At 36.9% G+C, this 18,550-nt stretch overlaps 1 protein-coding gene across 1 annotated transcript; it reads right to left on the minus strand.

Annotated features, from left to right (window-relative positions):
• Window positions 1-12,806: 12,806 nt before the first annotated feature.
• Window positions 12,807-14,602, minus strand: mRpL49 (mitochondrial ribosomal protein L49). The gene is made up of 4 exons (XM_089844445.1): window positions 14,454-14,602; window positions 14,115-14,346; window positions 13,928-14,055; window positions 12,807-13,000 (listed from the first exon to the last, which is right to left on the minus strand). Exons 1-4 carry the CDS (start codon window positions 14,556-14,558, stop codon window positions 12,851-12,853), a joined length of 615 nt encoding a protein of 204 aa, XP_089700571.1. The 5' UTR covers window positions 14,559-14,602; the 3' UTR covers window positions 12,807-12,850.
• Between the last annotated feature and the right edge of the window lie 3,948 nt (window positions 14,603-18,550).

Raw genomic sequence — 18,550 nt, forward strand, 5'->3', positions numbered from 1 at the left:
GATGTACAAACCCTTCAGTCTGACCTCAATCGGCTTGAAACATGGACCTCGCGTAACGGCCTCTCTTTTAACACTCAAAAGCTTATTACTAACCATTCACCGTACGAAAGCTGATGAAGATCTACCCTATCCGAGTCTCCGTATACCTTAGTGGACAAAATATACGTCGGGTAAACGAATGTCGGGATTTAGGAGTGCAAGTTTCCCATAACCTTAAATTCCACACCCATATTACTAGGACATGTAGTGGTTCCAATGGGCTACTCGCGACCATCAAAGCCAACTTTCCTAATCTCTCCCATCGCTTTCTTACGCGACTTTTCAACTGCTATGTTCGTCCGACCCTTGAATTTGGGTGCCAACTATGGAATCCCTCCTCTGGTGGTGATATAAAACTCCTCAACGACGTTCAGGGTCGCGCTTCAAAAATCCCAAAATCTCTACGCCACTTACCTCGCGAAAGCAGACTCACTTCCCTCGGTTGGGCCCCCTGTCCAGTCGGCGAACCTACATGGATCTAATCAGCCTCTTTCGTGTACTCCACTCCTCCGATCAGCCCCACTTTGTCTCCCTCCCTCACACGCACTATACCCGCGGCCATAGTCGCCAACTCTTTCTCCCGCCATCCCGCAAAGACCCACTAAAACACTCTTTCTTCAGGAGAACTATCCCCGTTTGGAACTCCCTTCCTGATGAAATCGTTTCCCTACGTTCGATTTCCCAATTCAAACTGGCTATCAAAAAATTTTTAGATCTTTAGTTTATCCCCACGAATTTACGAATTTGGAGCTGTAAGGCTTTGTATGAAGCCCTAGCTCGTCCTGCAAAACGGAGCAATAAAAAAAAATTCTAGAAACATATCCTATTCCTAAGTTCCTTACCCTAGGTTTTACACTGTATTTGTATTCGATGTCGCTTCCAATTTGAAGTAAACAATGGCATAACTATCCAATTTATTGAGGCGTTGAAATCAATACTACTGGAAAGATGACAAAAAGCTTAATGTGTTTTCGCTTTGGCAGTTAAGACAGTGGTGTTTACGTAAGCGCAGTTAATTCAACACTTCCATATGAGGTGTACAGGGTTTCATTATTTTTTAATTATATATTAATTTTATTTTGGCTGTTCTCAGTGAGCATTCATATATTAGATCGCAATTTCGGATTTTTGTGGTCTCCCAAGTCTCCAAAACTGTAAGTTTAACATTTTAGGGCAAATTATTATAATAATCCAGAATATGTATAGATCATCAAGGGTATAAATTGGCAATCTGAGACCCATTTGATTAATGATGTGATATATCATGTTAGGTTTAGATACAGGATTAAGCTTATGTTAGACTAGGTTGTTATGAGCGGCTAAGTGTTCACCAGTTTTTGGAATTATCAAGTTTTATCAACTGAATATATTTCCCCTTTTCCAAAATTTTACTAAATTGGATTTGTTTTTACCCCTGATTTTTGCTAATTATCTTGTTTATTGCCACAAATTTTCTAAAAAAATGGTATTTTAGTTTCTTTCTACCCTAAAAAGAGGCGCACTTTTAGCCATTCGTATGTTGCCTTTCTTTTAGCCATAATCAATGCACCCATGATCTTCTTAGAGGGGAATTTGCATAGGCTGATTGCAAGCATGATTTTACAGACAGCTTTTAAATAGATTATAGCACATTCCTTTTTTTGTAAAGTTTAACACACGTAACTTTCTCAACACACTTATTTAAGAAGTAAACAATTCTGCGAAATTAAATAGTTAATAATTTTACGATTTTGAAAAGGCTATTAATTTTAATTAATACTCACTAATATCTAGTGCCATCATTATCAATAATGTATCACAAACCAAAGATGATTTCGATTTATATTTTATTCAAAACCGCTAACTAATAGCATTTTTTGTTCCTTAGATAATAGGGACGGGAAATGACCCTTTTCAGCCTGTTAAGAGTTGACTACCGCTTTAAGACTGAAGTGAAAGATATTATACAAAAACGTCTTTGTTTGGACCAAGACCGAAAAAACCAACGATATGAGTGAGGTTTATCAATTGACTGAAGTTCAGATATTGAAATTTTTCTTTAAGTATTTTTAGTAGTTTAATCCTTAATCACTATTTAATTCAATCAACTGATTGTACTGTTAATCGATCTATTCCCTCTAAATTTATTCAAAAAATTGCATATCTCCCCTTTTTCAAGAATAATTCCATTTTCCGAAAACATTTTATCATGAAATTAATTATTTTGAAGGGATTTCGTATCGATGTTCCTTAACTTGTAAGCACCTTGACGGACATTGGTTTAAATGTTAGTGACTTGAGAAATTTTCAAGTTTGCACCAAAAAAAGTTTTTTCAGCGGTTACAATTTGTTGAGAAGACTGATATTCGATAAAATATGATTAAGAGTAATTTATTTTGCTCGGACTAATATAATAATGTCGTTTACCTAAGGAAAAGGAACAACTTTTGTCCCATGTGGTTGCTTTTAGTAGGTAGCTCTCCTTTCATGGACTGGAAAAATATTATATAGGCATAACCATAACCAAAGATAAGGGTAAAGATTTCATAGAAAGAAAAATTTCTCAGTACTGTACAATGTCATTTTATATTCCTTTCAGCGGAATTAATACATAAACCACTTCACTCTAAACGAGTTATGATATAAAATTTTGCAGTCATCCGTGCTTGCAGTGTATGGGTGCTCTTCTTAGAAATTCAGTAGAATATTTCAAATATTAATTATTGATCCCTCTAAACGTACTCCCTTCAAAATAATTAATTTCATGATAAAATGTTTTCGGAAAATAGAACTGTTCTTGAAAAAGCGGAGATATGCAATTTTTTGAATAAATTTAAAGGGAATAGATCGATTAACAGTAAAATCAGTTGATTGAATTAAATAGTGACAAGAATTTATTTACTATAAGAATGCCTAAAAAGGCGTCCGGTGCGCGCGTGATAGTCGACAATCCACCCTCATGGGTGGGGGAGGCTGGAAACGGAGGCGGGGCTTAATATTTTCTCTTACTCTATGTTTTCACCATCCATCTCTTTTACCTTTTCGTTAAGCCTTGGTTTGGTTTTTGGAACTCACGAAATCATAAGTATAGTACACTTGATTCGATTTAGAAACATCATAGAACTAACGATTTTCACGTAGAGACACGTATTCAAAATCCATTAAGATAGGTTCAAAACCTTTAACTAACTTGTTAATGGCAATTAAAAACCATTCGCGTACCGTTTCAGCACCGCTGGCAGCCTCCATTTTTTGTTTACTTTTCTCGAGTTTTTTTTTTCTCTATTCGGAATACGTCAATCGCGTGTGTATGACATATCCCCACGGGATCCAATAGGAAAGCGCAGAGCAATGACGGACATGAAAGGGGTGGGGCTTATTTGTCCACTAACACCGGCGTAAGAGTAGAAGCGTAAAATCTCGCTACTTAGGCATTCTTATAGTAAATAAATTCTTGATGTTACTCATACGTAGTAGGCGCGTACTAAGAAAGATTTTTCCAATCCGCCGCCATCTTCAAAAATGGCGCCCAGAAAAGTAAAAAAATCTTCTCTACGCAACAAAGTCCGTGCGTTTCAACCGATTTCACAAATATTTAGTACACTGGTTTCCTTTAACCTATAGACGGGCTGAATGGTTCTTCGGGCTCGATTTGTTGCCATCTTTTAAAATGGCGATCAAAAACTTAAAACCCTTCTTTTTGAAATAATGTCCGCGTGAAAAGTAATAAAAAAATATCCCAACGGGCTGACGGGCAATGCCGAGTGCCTTCGCTCCTAGGGTGCTACAAAAATATTAGTCATCAGTATAATATACCCATTTTATAACTTTTTGATGTAAGTTCTTATTACACGCGAGCGACGCCGCGGGTAACAGCTAGTATCTATATAAGTCAAAGTCCTGACTTACAGACTGACTGATAATCATCGCCCAGCACAAACCGCTTGCTCTAGAAAGTGGAATATTTGCGGGAATGTTACTCATAAGTAGTAGGCGCGTACTAAGAAAGATTTTTCCAATCCACCGCCATCTTAAAAAATGGCGCCCAGAAATGTGAAAAATCATCTCTATGAAACAAATTCCGCGCGTTTCAACCGATTTAACAAATATTTGGTACAATGCTTTTCTTTAACCTATAGACGGGCTGAATGGTTTTTCGGGTTCGATTTTTTGCCATCTTTTAAAACGGCGGTCAAAAACTTAAAAGCCTTCTTTATGAAATAATGTCCGCGTGAAAAGTAATAAAAAAATGTCCCAACGGGCTTACGGGCAACGCCGAGTGCCTTCGCTCCTAGGGTGCTACAAAAATATTAGTCATCAGTAAAATTTACCCATTTTTTATATCATTTTGATGGAAGTTCTTATTACACGCGAGCGACGCCGTGGGTAATTGCTAGTCGAATATAAATTAACAAAAAATGGAAGAATATATTTTGTATTTTGCTTTATTTTATAACCCATAACATATAATTATTATTGTTACGCAATTTAATCAGAACATTAATCTTCTTAATTAACTTTGGTTCCATTAGTTTATGGACTTGCAAACAGCCTGAAATCAAAGAAAACCTCTTAGATTGAAATTCAAGTTTATAAGTAACGTTACGTTACATCAAAGAAAAATAAAAGTAACAGAAAGTTATTGAGAGCTAAAGTGAATGAAAGCCTTCCAAAGTACGGTCGGATGTTGACGACACAAATCTCGCTTTCTCTCAAGGTTATTTGGTTGAACAATGTACGCGTTTGACAAGTGTGTTTAATCAGAATTAGTAAAATAAAAAATTGAGTTAAACACCTTAATAACCCAACCAGTTGGGAAACCAAAATGAACCTCTCCGAGCCGAGACGAATTTACTTTCTAAACACAGGTCCACCAGCCAATGAGAAAAACCGGAAATACATAGTTCAAATCGGCGAAATATTGCCAAGGTCTTTAGCAAAGGCTTAAGCGTTTAACAATTTCCTTTGTATCCTCAATAATTCTAATGAGGACCTAAAATGTATCACTGAAGGGTGTATTTAACTTTCGGCTCACTCTGAACCGTTAACACCTCCTATAAGATGAGGCGAAACAAGGTCATTTCTAGTATAAATCTAGGGTATCTTATTTCACAGACCCAATCGTTTAAACACTTGTGAATAGATGAAGAATTAACATCCATATTATCTAATGAATATAAAAAATGCGTTTACACTATATATAAATGTAGTAAAGCTGAATTAAAAAGTAAACACCAAATTTGAAATGTTAATATAAAAAGATGTTCTTGGAATATTAAGATGAAACAGAGCTTTATAGCTACTTAAAGAATCGTAATGCCGAAAAATATTTAAAATATTTCCATTTAATATTCTGCAAAAAGGAAATGTTATCGTTTTGTAAGAGATCTTATCATCCTACTCGCTTTATATTAACTTTGATGTGCGTGTAGTGTTTCGATTCGGATGCAATCTCCATTACTCGTTCTATATAAACTCTCACTTGTGTCATTACATAGCAATAAGTTTATCTTAAATAATTAATTAAATATAAATTATATTAATTATTTTAATCGCCAGTAAATAACTTTAAAAATAGTTAAATCGTTTAAAATAAAGTTGTTCCTATTATCTCTCGAAACTTTGCTAATATTGACGTTTAAAGTGAAGGGTACCCCTCTTGCCCGCTTTCTTCAAATTTTGGGGTATATATGCGATTCGTTTCCATTATATTAATATATAAAAACGCTTTCGCGTGAACCGAGGGTGGAAGCCCTGCCATTGGGAGGCTAGACGTTTCTCGTAACCCTTGCCGATCGCCGCGTATATCCTAAAACCAAACCAAACGATAACGATGGAGAAGAAGCCGGAATGGACAAAGACCTGAAGATGGTGGTGCATAGAAGCTGGTGTCAATGTGGGATTGACGAAGAACAGAAGATGGTGGTGCTAACGAGCCAGCAAGTACAGGCTAGTGTCCATGTGGGATGGACAAAGACTAGCAGATTGTGGTCCTTAGAAGCCAGTTAGTAAAGACTGGTGTTGGCAGATGAATGGCCAAATTTCCGTGAATCGCGAGCGCGTTCCGGAAATCGGGTATTTGTTTGCTCCGATTTGTAAACTGCGAACGCGGTCACGTGAGGTCTGACAGACAGACAGACAGACACGTACCTCTCCGTGACGTCATCGTCACTCGGAGAGGTAAAAATGAAATTTCGTAATAAAACTAATGAACTTCTTAACTGATGATACGTTACATGTATGCTTGTTCTTTATGTACAGTCAATTAAGCCTTCCGTCCGTTACATTTTAGCTTCGTTTAGCAAGTAATTTTGACAAATAAAATTCTTATGTTTAAAGATTTTAAACCTTTGTGTGTGTAACTATCCATTGAATTTACAATTTGGTTGTTGTGAATTAATTTTTATTTATCCACTCTGGAAGACTTCGAAACCTTTTCAGTATAATCTATGTTACTTATGGCAAAATAGAATGTAATGTATAGAGTAATTTCGGTTGAGAGGGGGAGTGAACTGTGTATCCCCTACGTTAGGGGCAACTTTGTACTAGAGAATACTATTTGCCCCCGGAAGGGAAGGGGAGGGGGGATATCACTAAGGTAAGAGATAGAGGGTTATGACGTTGCCGTATATGGGAAATAAATTACTCTATTGAAATTTCAGGTCATTCGAATCAATGGAATCGTCCGTGAGCGTATGATCGAGTGGGCTATGACTTTTCTACTTGGAGGAGATAGTGGGATGGAGAACTACTATTCCTACCCTACCACGTGACCGCACTTGCGCGTGACGCCATGCGGCCGAGAATATTTTGGTCATTCCTTTTACTAATTAAACAAAATGTTCATAAACATCCCCTCCATAGAATTAACATTACACTTAACTTTGAAGGCTCATAGCTCTGGTTATATTAGAGATACGGGGATGTCCTTTGAGTATGTTATAGTCATATTTAAGGATCTTTTTATGTATTCAAAAGTTCTTCCAACATGAACAGTTTCTATGGTTTAATTATAAAAGCAAGTTTTTACCGAAATGACATTAGTGTCAAAAATAATCCTAACGTGGTCTAAAATTAACCTATGGTGTCCAAAAATAGCTTATGGTATAAGTTGTTTTAAGTTTTCTAGCGTTATTTACATGTTTTGTAAACTTCTCGTAATAATTTCCATACAGTGCGTAATCTTTAAGTATGGCGTACTTTTGATAAATACGTAAAACAAGGGTTAGTCACATGGTAGGGTGGAAATAGCCTGGAAGCTATGTTCACCCGGGGTAGACTTCACCGGGCGGTGAAAATAGCGCCCAAGCTATTTTCACTCTCCCGCGGCTCTTACCTCCATTCTTACTCCCGTGGTAGGGTGGAAATAAAATCTACGCTATGTTCACCCGGGGTAGACTTTTCCCTTCACCGGACGGTGAAAATAGCGCCCAAGCTATTTTCACACTCCCGCGGCCCTTACCTCAATTCTTACTCCCGTGGTAGGGTGGATATATAATCTACGCTATGTTCACCCGGGGTAGACTTCACCGGTCGGTGAAAATAGCGCCCAAGCTATTTTCACCCTCCCGCGGCCCTTACCTCCATTCTTAGTCACGTGGTAGGGTGGAAATAAAATCTACGCTATGTTCACCCGGGGTAGACTTTTCCCTTCTCCGGGCGGTGAAAATAGCGCCCAAGCTATTTTCACCCTACCGATGTCCTTACTTAAATTCTTAGTCACGCGGTAGGGTGGATATAGCCTCGACGCTATGTTCACCCGGGGTAGACTTCACCGGGCGGTGGAAATAGCAGCCAAGCTATTTTCACCCTACCGCAGTCCTTACCTCAATTCTTAGTCACGTGGTAGGGTGGATATAGCCTCTACGCTATTTTCACCTAGGGTAGGAATAGGCTTCCGCCTATTTCTACCCGGGGGGGTGAGAATAGAAATAGAAGCTACTCCATACAAATACAATAGTTCTACGCGGCTATGGAAGGGTAGTGGCGTGCGCAAGGTACTCTGGGAGACTTTCATTGCCGCACATGTCCCACCAACATTTTACTCCAGCCCATCATCTCCACCAAGTTACCTCAAGAGCTCCCACGGAGCAATGAAAATGGGAAGTATTTGCAGTCATCGATAAAGACCCTTTCTGCAGTATCAAGTCTGCAATTTTTATTGCTCCTTGATAGCGCTGATTCGCCTTGAGAAGTTCAGATTTAGAATTGAATAATTCTCTCTTTGAAGCACTTTATTTAAAATTTCAAAAGGGAAATTAAGGAATGCTCGTGCCGGGCTGCCGGCGTGCCGCCCAGCGTGGGAAATAAGGCGGTGTCACAGGGCAAATGACCAGTTTAAAAATTGCCTGGACCACTTTAAAAATTAAATCGGAGGGGGTCAGTGGTCCACAGGACCACTATGAAAATTCAAGGGTTTCCAGAGTCCAGAAATTAGCTAATATATTGTAGTTATCCACTTCTTCAATTTAGCAGACGACGCGCTCTGGTCAGTGGTCATGAACCAGTTTATTTATTCCAGGCCAGAGGGGTCGCTGGCCCAATGTCCAGTTTAAAAAAAATCCTTATTTCCCACCCTGGTGCCGCCCTTACTTATACCATCGTCTGCTACCATGACTGCTACGCAATTTAAACTGCCCTTGGCGGCAAACACTATTTTACCCCGAATTATTTTTGCCGAACTTTTGCCGAATTACCCCAAATTCTAAAATAGTAGAAATCTCCCATGCGTCGTCTGCTAAAACATCCTAAATGACTTCTGGCTTCGCCTTCGGCTTTTCGGGGTAAATTAGTGACCGTTTCGGCACTTTTCGGCACAAAAGAGTGGGGTAAAATATAAATATACGGCCCCACACTAAACGTCGCAATTAAATCAAGCAATCATTCAAATCCATTTCAGAAACTAAATAAGCCTAACTAAACTACCCTCTCTTGCCCCCAACGGCACTTAAAATAATAAATTTTTCGGCAAAGATCAAAAACTCAACTAAACATTGACATTAATGTGAACTGTTTATTGAATCTCAATTTATAAGCTAAATCTACTCTGCCGAACCACAATCCAACGTTAATTTCAACTTAATTAAGTATAATTAAAGTGAAATTCGACCAAAAACGTACATTTTTGGGACAAAAATTAAAATAACTTTTAATTAAGCTACATAATTAAGATTAAAACTAAGCTATAAGGTGGTAAATCCCTTTTTTCCCCATTTAACACTGAAATTAATTTATATTATCTTTATAATACATTAATATTCAGGAAATTCCAAAGTTTGGTGTTAAAAAGGGTTTTTTCGGCAAAATATTATGGGCGTGAAATGAAAAAATATGCCGAGTCTTTGAAGAAGCGCGAAATTCCAAAGTTTGGGGTTAAATTAGGGATTGTTCGGCAAGGATTGAATTTTCAATTAAACATTGATATTAATATGAATTCTTTATTGAATCTCAATTTATAAGCTAAATCTACTCTGCCGAACCACAATTGAACGTTAATTTCAACTTAATTAAGTATAATTAAAGTGAAATTCGACCAAAAACGTACATTTTGGGACAAAAATTAAAACAACTTTTAATTAAACTACATAATTAAGATTAAAACTAAGCTTTAAGCTGGTAAATCCCCTTTTTTCCTATTTAACACTGAAATTAATTATTATCATCTATATAATACATTAATATTCAGGAAATTCCAATGTTTGGGGTAAAATAGGGTTTTTTTCGGCAAGGATTGAATTTTCGATTAAACATTGATATTAATGTGAATTCTTTATTGAATCTCAATTAATTAACTAAATTTACTCTGCCGAACCACAATCCAACGTTAATTTCAACTTAATTAAGTATAATTAACGTAAAATTCGACCAAAACGTACATTTTTGGGACAAAAATTAAAATAACTTTTAATAAAACTACATAATTAAGATTAAACGTAAGCTTATAGGTACAACCTTTAAATTTCAATGGCTCTCACTTTCAATGTGGAAAAAAGTACTTCTGAGTGATAATTGTAAATAATCAAAAGGAAAATGGAAGCTGGGTGAAAGATAAGTGTAGTTTTAATTTTAATTTGTTAATTTATTTATAGTTATCTATGTTTTTACCCAAAAATTTGCGTTAATTTCACGTTAATTATGTACACGTAATTAAGATGAAATCAACGTTGGACTGTGGTTCGGCGGTGTTGATTAAGATTCAATAAATATTTCACAAAAAATTGCAATGTTTAGTGGAGTTTTTGCCGAACAATCCCTATTTTACCCCAAACTTTTGAATTTCCTGAATATTAATGTATTATAGAGATAATATAATTTAATTTCAGTGTTAAATGGGAAAAAAGGGGATTTTCCAGCTTATAGCTTAGTTTTAATCTTAATTATGTAGTTTAATTAAAAGTTATTTTAATTTTTGTCCCAAAATGTACGTTTTTGGTCGAATTTTACGTTAATTATACTTAATTAAGTTGAAATTAACGTATTATTGTGGTTCGGCAGAGTAGATTTAGCTTATAAATTGAGATTCTATAAATAATTCACATTAATATCAATGTTTAATTGAAAATTCAATCCTTGCCGAACAATCCCTACTTTACCCCAAACTTTGGAATTTCGCGCTTCTTCAAAGGTTCGGCATATTTTTGCATTATTCTGCCGAACAATCCCTAATTTAACCCAATCTTTTCAATTTCGTGACTATTAATCTATTATAGAGATAATATAAATTAATTTAAGTGTCAAATAGGAAAAAAGGGGCTTTACCAGCTTATAGCTTAGTTTTAATCTTAATTATGTAGTTTAATTAAAAGTTATTTTAATTTTTCTTCCCAAAAATGTACGTTTTTGGTCGAATTTTACGTTAATTATGCTTAATTAAGTTGAAATTAACGTTGGATTGTGGTTCGGCAGAGTAGATTTAGCTCATAAATTGAGATTCAATAAATAATTCACATTAATGTCAATGTTTAATTGAAAATTCAATCCCTGCCGAAAAAACCCTATTTTACCCCAAACTTTCGAATTTCCTGAATATTAATGTATTAAAAAGATAATAATAATTAATTTCAGTGTCAAATACGAAAAAACGGGCTTTACCAACTTCTAGCTTAGTTTTAGTCTTAATTATGTAGCTTAATTAAAAGTTATTTTAATTTTTGTCCCAAAAATGTACGTTTTTGGTCGAATTTCACTTTAATTATACTTAATTAAGTTGAAATTAACGTTGGATTGTGGTTCGGTAGAGTAGATTTAGCTTATAAATTGAGATTGAATAAAGAATTCTCATTAATATCAATGTTTAATTGAAAATTCAATCCTTGCCGAAAAAATTCTATTTATTATTTCAAGTGTCATTGGGGGCAAGAGAGGGTAGTTAGGCTTATTTAGTTTCTGAAATGGATTTGAATGATTGCTTGATTTAATTGCGACATTTAGTGTGGGGGCCGTATTTTTATATTTTACCCCACTCTTTTGTGCCGATAAGTGCCGAAACGGTCACTAATTTACCCCGAAAAGCCGAAGGCGAAGCCATAAGTCATTTAGGATGTTTTAGCAGACGACGCATGGGAGATTTCTACTATTTTAGAATTTGGGGCAATTCGGCAAAAGTTCGGCAAAAATAATTTCGGGGTAAAATAGTGTTTGCCCCAATTTCGGTTTAAATTGTGTAGCAGTCATGGTAGCAGACGATGGTATAAGTAAGGGAGCAGTGGCAGACTTGTAAATAGGGGGTACCAGGGAGCCTGTGACACCCAAGAAAATTCACTGGGCACCCTGAAAAAATATTTTTAGGGGGGGTCGGGTACCACCCGGGTACCCTGAAAAATTCGGGGCCATGAGAACTCTCCCCCTCAAAACAGCTCTCAAATAAGGGGAAAATATAAAATGACGAATATTTCCCCTCAAAACAGCTCTCAAAAAAGGGGAAAAAATAAAATGACGAATATTTCCCGTCAAAACTGTGGCCGAAATGCATCCTTCCCTCCCTCACTAGGGAGCCCCGGGTACCCTAGAAAATTGGGCTTTGGGGGGGTCGGGAGCCCGTGGGGCTCCCGATGAAATCACTATTTACAAGTCTGAGCAGTGGTCCACTCAGTGAGTGGAGCACTTGGCGGCGGAACGCCGGCAGTGCCCGGCACCGTCCGGCAGTGTCCCCGGCACGGGCATTCCTTAATTTCCCTTTTGAAATTTTAAATAAAGTACTTCAAAGAGAGAATTATTCAATTGTAAATCTGTACTTCTCAAGGCGAATCAGCGTTATTAAGGAGCAATAAAAATTGCAGACCTTGATACTGCTGAAAGGGTCTTTAACCATAACAGCAAATACTTATTTCATTGCTCCATGGGAGCTCAATGAGTAGCTCCGTGGTTAAATTCCCTACAAGTGGACTTTCCTCCTGAACTCCGGGTTGCAAGTATAAATCCCGCCCACAAATGCCTCTAGCTTCGTCAAGTCAAAACTGGAGTTCGTAAGGAAAGGCAACTTGTAGGGGATCCACTGGAGCCGCGCTATGCTTTAACTTGGAGGAGATGGTGGGCTGGAGTAAAATGTTGGTGGGACATGTGGGGCAATGAAAGTCTCTCAGAGTACCGCGCGCACGCCACTACCCTTCCATGCTTGATTAATTCCACTCTTTATGGACTTTTTAGTGATTGGTAGGCCTATCATGTGTTCCTCTGAACTATTTTAAAAATAATTCACCAGCACGCGCCCCCCCTCCCCCCATCTTACCTTAAAGTATGAACCTCATTTAGTAAATCTACATTCATGGTCAATGAATTCACCGAAGACATATTGACAAAACCTTTATTTACTATAAATACACTATAATTTTATTTAAAATCCTTTTTCATACAGCCAACATTTTATGTCATTTAAGTAAGATCCTTTAAACCTGATGAAACCAGCGCATTCGTTAACCTGGGTATCTATTTCTTTGTTGTTGTGTTTTGCTTCCAAATATGATCGAATTTCTTTTTCCAATTCCTGCAAAAACCAAAATGGTTAATTATCCTCTCTAAATTGCCACTTAACAGTAATTGCATTATATTTATTAGCTTTATCAAAATTGACACTGAACCAAATTTATTATAGCTAGGCGTGTATGATTCAGCCCATCCACTAATAACTCTCCAGTATCAAAACACACTAGGAGACGAGCTAATAGAGCAATTCTACTCCTTGGTCATGTGACTTTGATGTATTTCAAATATATCGAATTCGAACACCACTTTTTTAGTTCCTTTAGTAAGATTATTGAAATTTGGTAGCAAAAAGACTACATTTTAAAAAATTCGGTTGATACCGTTATTCAAGATGATGCGTGCTTGATTAAACCTATTTAGATAGTCATAGCATGGATAAAGAATGCGCGTGAGGAAATTAGTTTTCACGGTATAGGATTGGCAACTCCCTATCTCGAACGACAGCTTATTCTGTATATACTCTGTAACAACATCGGTTGTCAGCAGGCGTAAAACTCATTCTCTATGTAACGTAGCTTTGTACATGCTGTCAAGAGACGAAAAACTTCAGGATCTTCAGGGTTTAAAATATCCGCGAGTGTTTTTTAGGTCGAGTGCACGGACCTCTAGGCCTTGGTTTCAAATGCGTGTAGTAGGCTGTAGGCAATTTCACACGTATTTGAAACTAAGGCCTAGAGGCCCATGCACTCGAGCTAAAAAACTCGCGGATATTTTAAATCCTGAAGATCCTGAAGTTTTTCGTCTCTTGACAGCACGTACAAAGCTACGTTCCCTAGAGAAATATATTTGCGCGTGCTGAAAACCGATGTTGTAACAGAGTATATACAGAATAAGCTGTCGTCCGAGATAGGGAGTTGCCGATCCTGTAGAGTGAAAACCAATTTCCTCACGCGCATTCTTTATCCATGGCTTATGTCTAGAAACTAACCCAAATATCGCCTTTAATTTTTCGCAATTCTGTGAGTTGCCTTGGTCCTCTAGCTTCGACTGTGAAGTATACAGGAAGGAGGTCGTTCTTCGTTCTACCAACAAAGTATCGATGATTTGGAGGTGTCTCTAAAAATACGAACAATTTATTCAACAGATTTTATTTTATTGTAATCATTGAATGTTACCAGCTGATGGTCTCCATTCTAATGGACCCAAATTGCCTTCCCTGGTTTTGTTTGGTTTAAGATTTTCAATTCCACTCAGGCCTTGAAACTTTGGTTTCAACCTTTCAACAAATTCCCAATATCCTTCAACAAATCGAACTTTCGTGTACCTTGAACTATTTGAACTGTCCCATACGTCCTCTTTATTTTCTATTTTGCCTGGAGCTTCCTCAAACGGTCTTTTTGGGATCTCCTACAAATTTAAAATAACGTTATTTAAGATTTAACCAAAGAAGTAAGATTTTTAATGTAAAATTTCAATGCTTAGGATAAGACGCTTATAAATATTGGTGAGCTAACCTTTTCTGAAAGAGGTGGTACGTAGTAGCTTCTTGGAATTCCGATTTTACAATATACTAAATTTAAATTCTTTAATTTTAAAAGAGTTCTATGAAACGTCGTCATTTTAAATTAAACTCGGTGTTTTTTCAAAGAATCCGCTGTCCGAGTGTCCGTCACTGAAGCAGACGACAGAGCATTTTTTTTTTTTTTTTTTTTTTCCACCTACTAGCACTAGTGCTTAGCCAGCCGTTAGGCCTTGAGCACCAGGAAGAATTGAGCGGGAGACCCTACGCGGCCCAGCACTGACGGGGGCCGCTAGATCGTATGTGTGTAAGCAGGGAAGGAAATGAGGTTTACTTGGGAGGCGACGGAAGGTGGCATTGGGGTAAGTCACCTCCGGCGGACACGGGACAGTCGGCACCTATAGGGTAGGAACGCCGACATGTGTCGTATTCCCTCAAACTTTGCCGCCCAGAAGCGTGGCTTACAGGAGTGCGCCACACTCCCGGCACGACAGAGCATTAAATCTCTAAAAGCTAGGGGTGTTTTAAGAGAGATGAGACATATTTCTCAAGGCCAGAAAAGAGAGGCCATGGAGAGGCTAACGAGGCACCACAACTGGCGGGCTCTTCAAAATCAAAGGAATGCACTATGTAGGCCTAGTACGTTCATTATCAACTGGAGAATTGCTCGATTTAAAGGGGAATGAAGATTCTAACAAGCTTTATTTTAATAGTTTTTTAAGAGTGATTAAATATACCGAAAAACTTTAATACAAGTTGGGAAAACCAAAATATTACCTCTCCGAGTCAAGAGGTCTACTACTACTAACTTATTTACCTAGATATGGAATTATTTCTCTTTTTTGAAGTAAAAATTTACGAAATATTGAAGCAGTATTCCAAGCATAGCGAATATACAGTAAAGCAGACGACATTTTACATCCAATAAGGATAAATCTTGGACACATAGAAATCAGTCATTGGGAAAAGATCAGGAAATGAAGTCTACGCTTCAGCTGTTTACCGTATATTCTGATAGCTACATTCACAAATGGTTTGCAGTGTAAACACTATCGTCTCGTCTCACCTCAACAATATTCTTAGTTTGCCAACATGAATGTTAACGTTAAATAACACCACAGCTAAATTGTAGATAGACGCACTGATAGTCAATGCGCACCATAAAGAGAATAAAAAGTCTGTAGCTACTACCCGTTTACCATTAGCCCTTTTACTATTCGAATTGCCACCATGATCTTTACTTCTATTATAAAACCTTAACCTTATTATTTAACAGTGTATTTAACTTTCGGCTCACTCTGAACCGTTGATGTCTCTTCATTTCAGACACGAAAATCAAAGCCCAAAGTTTACTTAACCTCAGGCCTCAATTATTTACTCTTTGTTTCACTAAGCCTATTGCGGATGATACTTAATTTACCCGCCGGAGTCTAGGTCTTAGCTTTCTTCATAAAATCACTAAACCAAGACTTATTCTATATACAGATGTAGTATAGCTTAAATAATATATAAACAGCCATTTCAAATAACAATATTAAAAAAAATCTTTGGAATATCAAAATGAAACAGAGCTTTAAAGCTACAAAAGTACTAAATGCATCATAATTACGAAAAATACTTCCACATATTCACTTTATATTATGGAAAAAGGGAATATTAAGGTTCTGTATGATTTCTTAACACATCAACACAAGGCTAACTGCGAACGCGACGCACTAGTGTAACAATGGACGGACACACACAGACAAAAACATAGACTGCTTTTTAACTCTTTCCGTATTAATTTTGAGTTGAGAAACAAGATTATCTTTAATATTTAAGTAAATATAATTATTTTTAATTATTTTAATCTTCAATAATTAACATTAATAATAGTTAAATCGTTTAAAATAAAGTTATACCTATTATCATCTCAAACTTCGCTAATATTGACGTTTAAAGTGAAGGGTACCCCTCTTGCCCGCTTTCTTCAAATTTTGGGGTATATATACGATTCGTTTCCATTATAATAGTAAGGAAAAAGCGCAATTGCGAAAACCTTTGGTGGCGATCCCACCTTAGGGAGGCTAGACGTTTCTCGTAACCCTAGCTGATCGCCGCGTATATCCTAAAACCAAACGATGATAATGGAGTAGAAGCCAATGAGACAGATTGGTGTCTATGTGGAATAGACGGAAGACCAGTAGATGGTGGTGTTTAGAAGACAGAATGTACAGACTGGTGTCCAAGTGGGATGGACGAAGACCAGAAGATGGTGGTGATTAGAAGCCAGTATGTACAGACTGGTGTCCATGTGGGAGGACGAAGATCAAAAGATGGTGGTGATTAGAAGCCAGTAAGTACAGACTGGTGTCCGTGTGGGATGGACAAAGACCAGCAGATGGTGGTGTGAGAACTCAAGTAGAGGAGCCATTTCTGTGACTGTGAAAGCAGTTCGGAAATGGCGAACACGTTTGCTCCGATTTGGAAACTGCGAACGCGGTCACGTGGGTGTAACAACAGACAGACAGACACACAGACAGACAGACAGACACGATCGTTACAGAACCTCTCCGTGACATACGTCACTCGGAGAGGTAAAAATTCAGCGGAACATTTTATTTTTTTTTTTTTTTAATTTTTTAACATTTCAGAAATTAGGCCTAGACAATCGATAAATTAATGATACCGTTTTTACTTTAGTTCGTATTAGGCCAGGTTATATAAGATTAGGTTAATTGTGGGTTGGGTCCGAGGGGGTAATTACTTGTTTAATCTGGTGTACACTCGTTGCGTAATCGCGAATAAAATTCAGTAATCCAAGATAATTTTAACAATCTCAAGAAAAATCTGCAATTTCAAAATAATCTCCTTAATACTAAAACTTTAGGTTAATACCGTATTAATCTCCCTTAATACTTGAAAATTGCCGTTAATCCCAAGAAAAATCACAATATTTCGTGAATCCCAGAAAAATTTTGATAATCCTTACTATTTTTATAATCATAAATTAATAGCAAATAATCCCCCTTAATCCATGAAAAATGTCGTTAGTCCCAAATAAAACTTAAAATATTTGATGGATTCTTATTTTAATACCAGTGAATCCCTCCCAAAAATCGTAATACCGGTGAATCCCTCCCAAAAAAACGTAATACCGGTGAACCCCTGTTTAAAAACGTAATACGTGTGAATCGCTGTGAATCCCTCTTTAAAAACGTAATAAACCCCTGAATCCCTCCCAAAAAGCGTAATACCAGTGAATCCCAGCTTGAAAATTTAATCCGATTTAATCTTATTAATCCTAATGAATCTTCGAATTAAAAGTGTAATCCCATTTAATCTTGCCTAATATCAAATTAACCGCCAAGAGTTTACTTCGTCATTATTAATCCGACTTTTTGTTGAATAATCCCAAATTTTTTTATTAATACTTTGTAATATTTAATCTGGTGTACACCTTTTCAGGGAGTTATTTCCCCCTCGGTTGGGTCCATTCTTGGATTTTACAATTACATCTCTTCATTTGAGACACATTTTTGGACACCAGAAAAAAATCCTTTTCTATGGAGATAATTTCTTTCAAATTAATTTCGCCTGTATTACCGAACGGTAAACAGCATTTTTCAATGGACCTATTTTCGATGCCCTGTACTATTAAGCGAAAGTGTCTGTCACACTTATTTTCTGTGGTACTTATAAAGCACCATATGGAGTCTTTGACCTACATGTACAGTACCTACGCCGGAATGCTTTCTTCACCGATTTATACAAATATTATAACAAAAGGTTTTAAAGTAGAATTTGGAGAATGGACAACCGGAATTTATGCCTAAGGCGCTTAACCAATAAAAGTTTGAACTATCAAATAAATTTCGCGCTTAAGAAAAATTTATTTAAAAACAAGACGGTATTACCATATTTTTATGATTTACAATTTAGTTTGTCAAGGGTTGGAAATTTTGACTGTTTTCCAGTATAATAACCTCTGGCAACAAATTATTTCTGCTAATCAGTTGGAATAAAAACTTAAAAGTATAGTGCTAATTATTTTACTTCAAAATAGAGCTATTTCAGAGGGGGTAATGGCTACGTCACCAATGCTATTTGCCC

This window comes from Phalangium opilio, unplaced genomic scaffold, assembly GCF_054372755.1.
Source record: "Phalangium opilio isolate 3A_F unplaced genomic scaffold, DU_Popi_V2 ptg000075l_1, whole genome shotgun sequence".
Lineage (NCBI taxonomy): Eukaryota > Metazoa > Arthropoda > Arachnida > Opiliones > Phalangiidae > Phalangium > Phalangium opilio.

Bases quoted from the DNA above. Each gene is read 5' to 3' on its own strand.
- mRpL49 (XM_089844445.1), bottom strand. From the start codon at position 14,558: ATGACGACGTTTCATAGAACTCTTTTAAAATTAAAGAATTTAAATTTA. The intron at 14,056-14,114 runs GTAACATTCAAT...TCGTATTTTTAG, and splicing joins AGAATGGAGACCATCAGCTG to AGACACCTCCAAATCATCGA. The intron at 13,001-13,927 runs GTTAGTTTCTAG...TGGTTTTTGCAG, and splicing joins AAATTAAAGGCGATATTTGG to GAATTGGAAAAAGAAATTCG.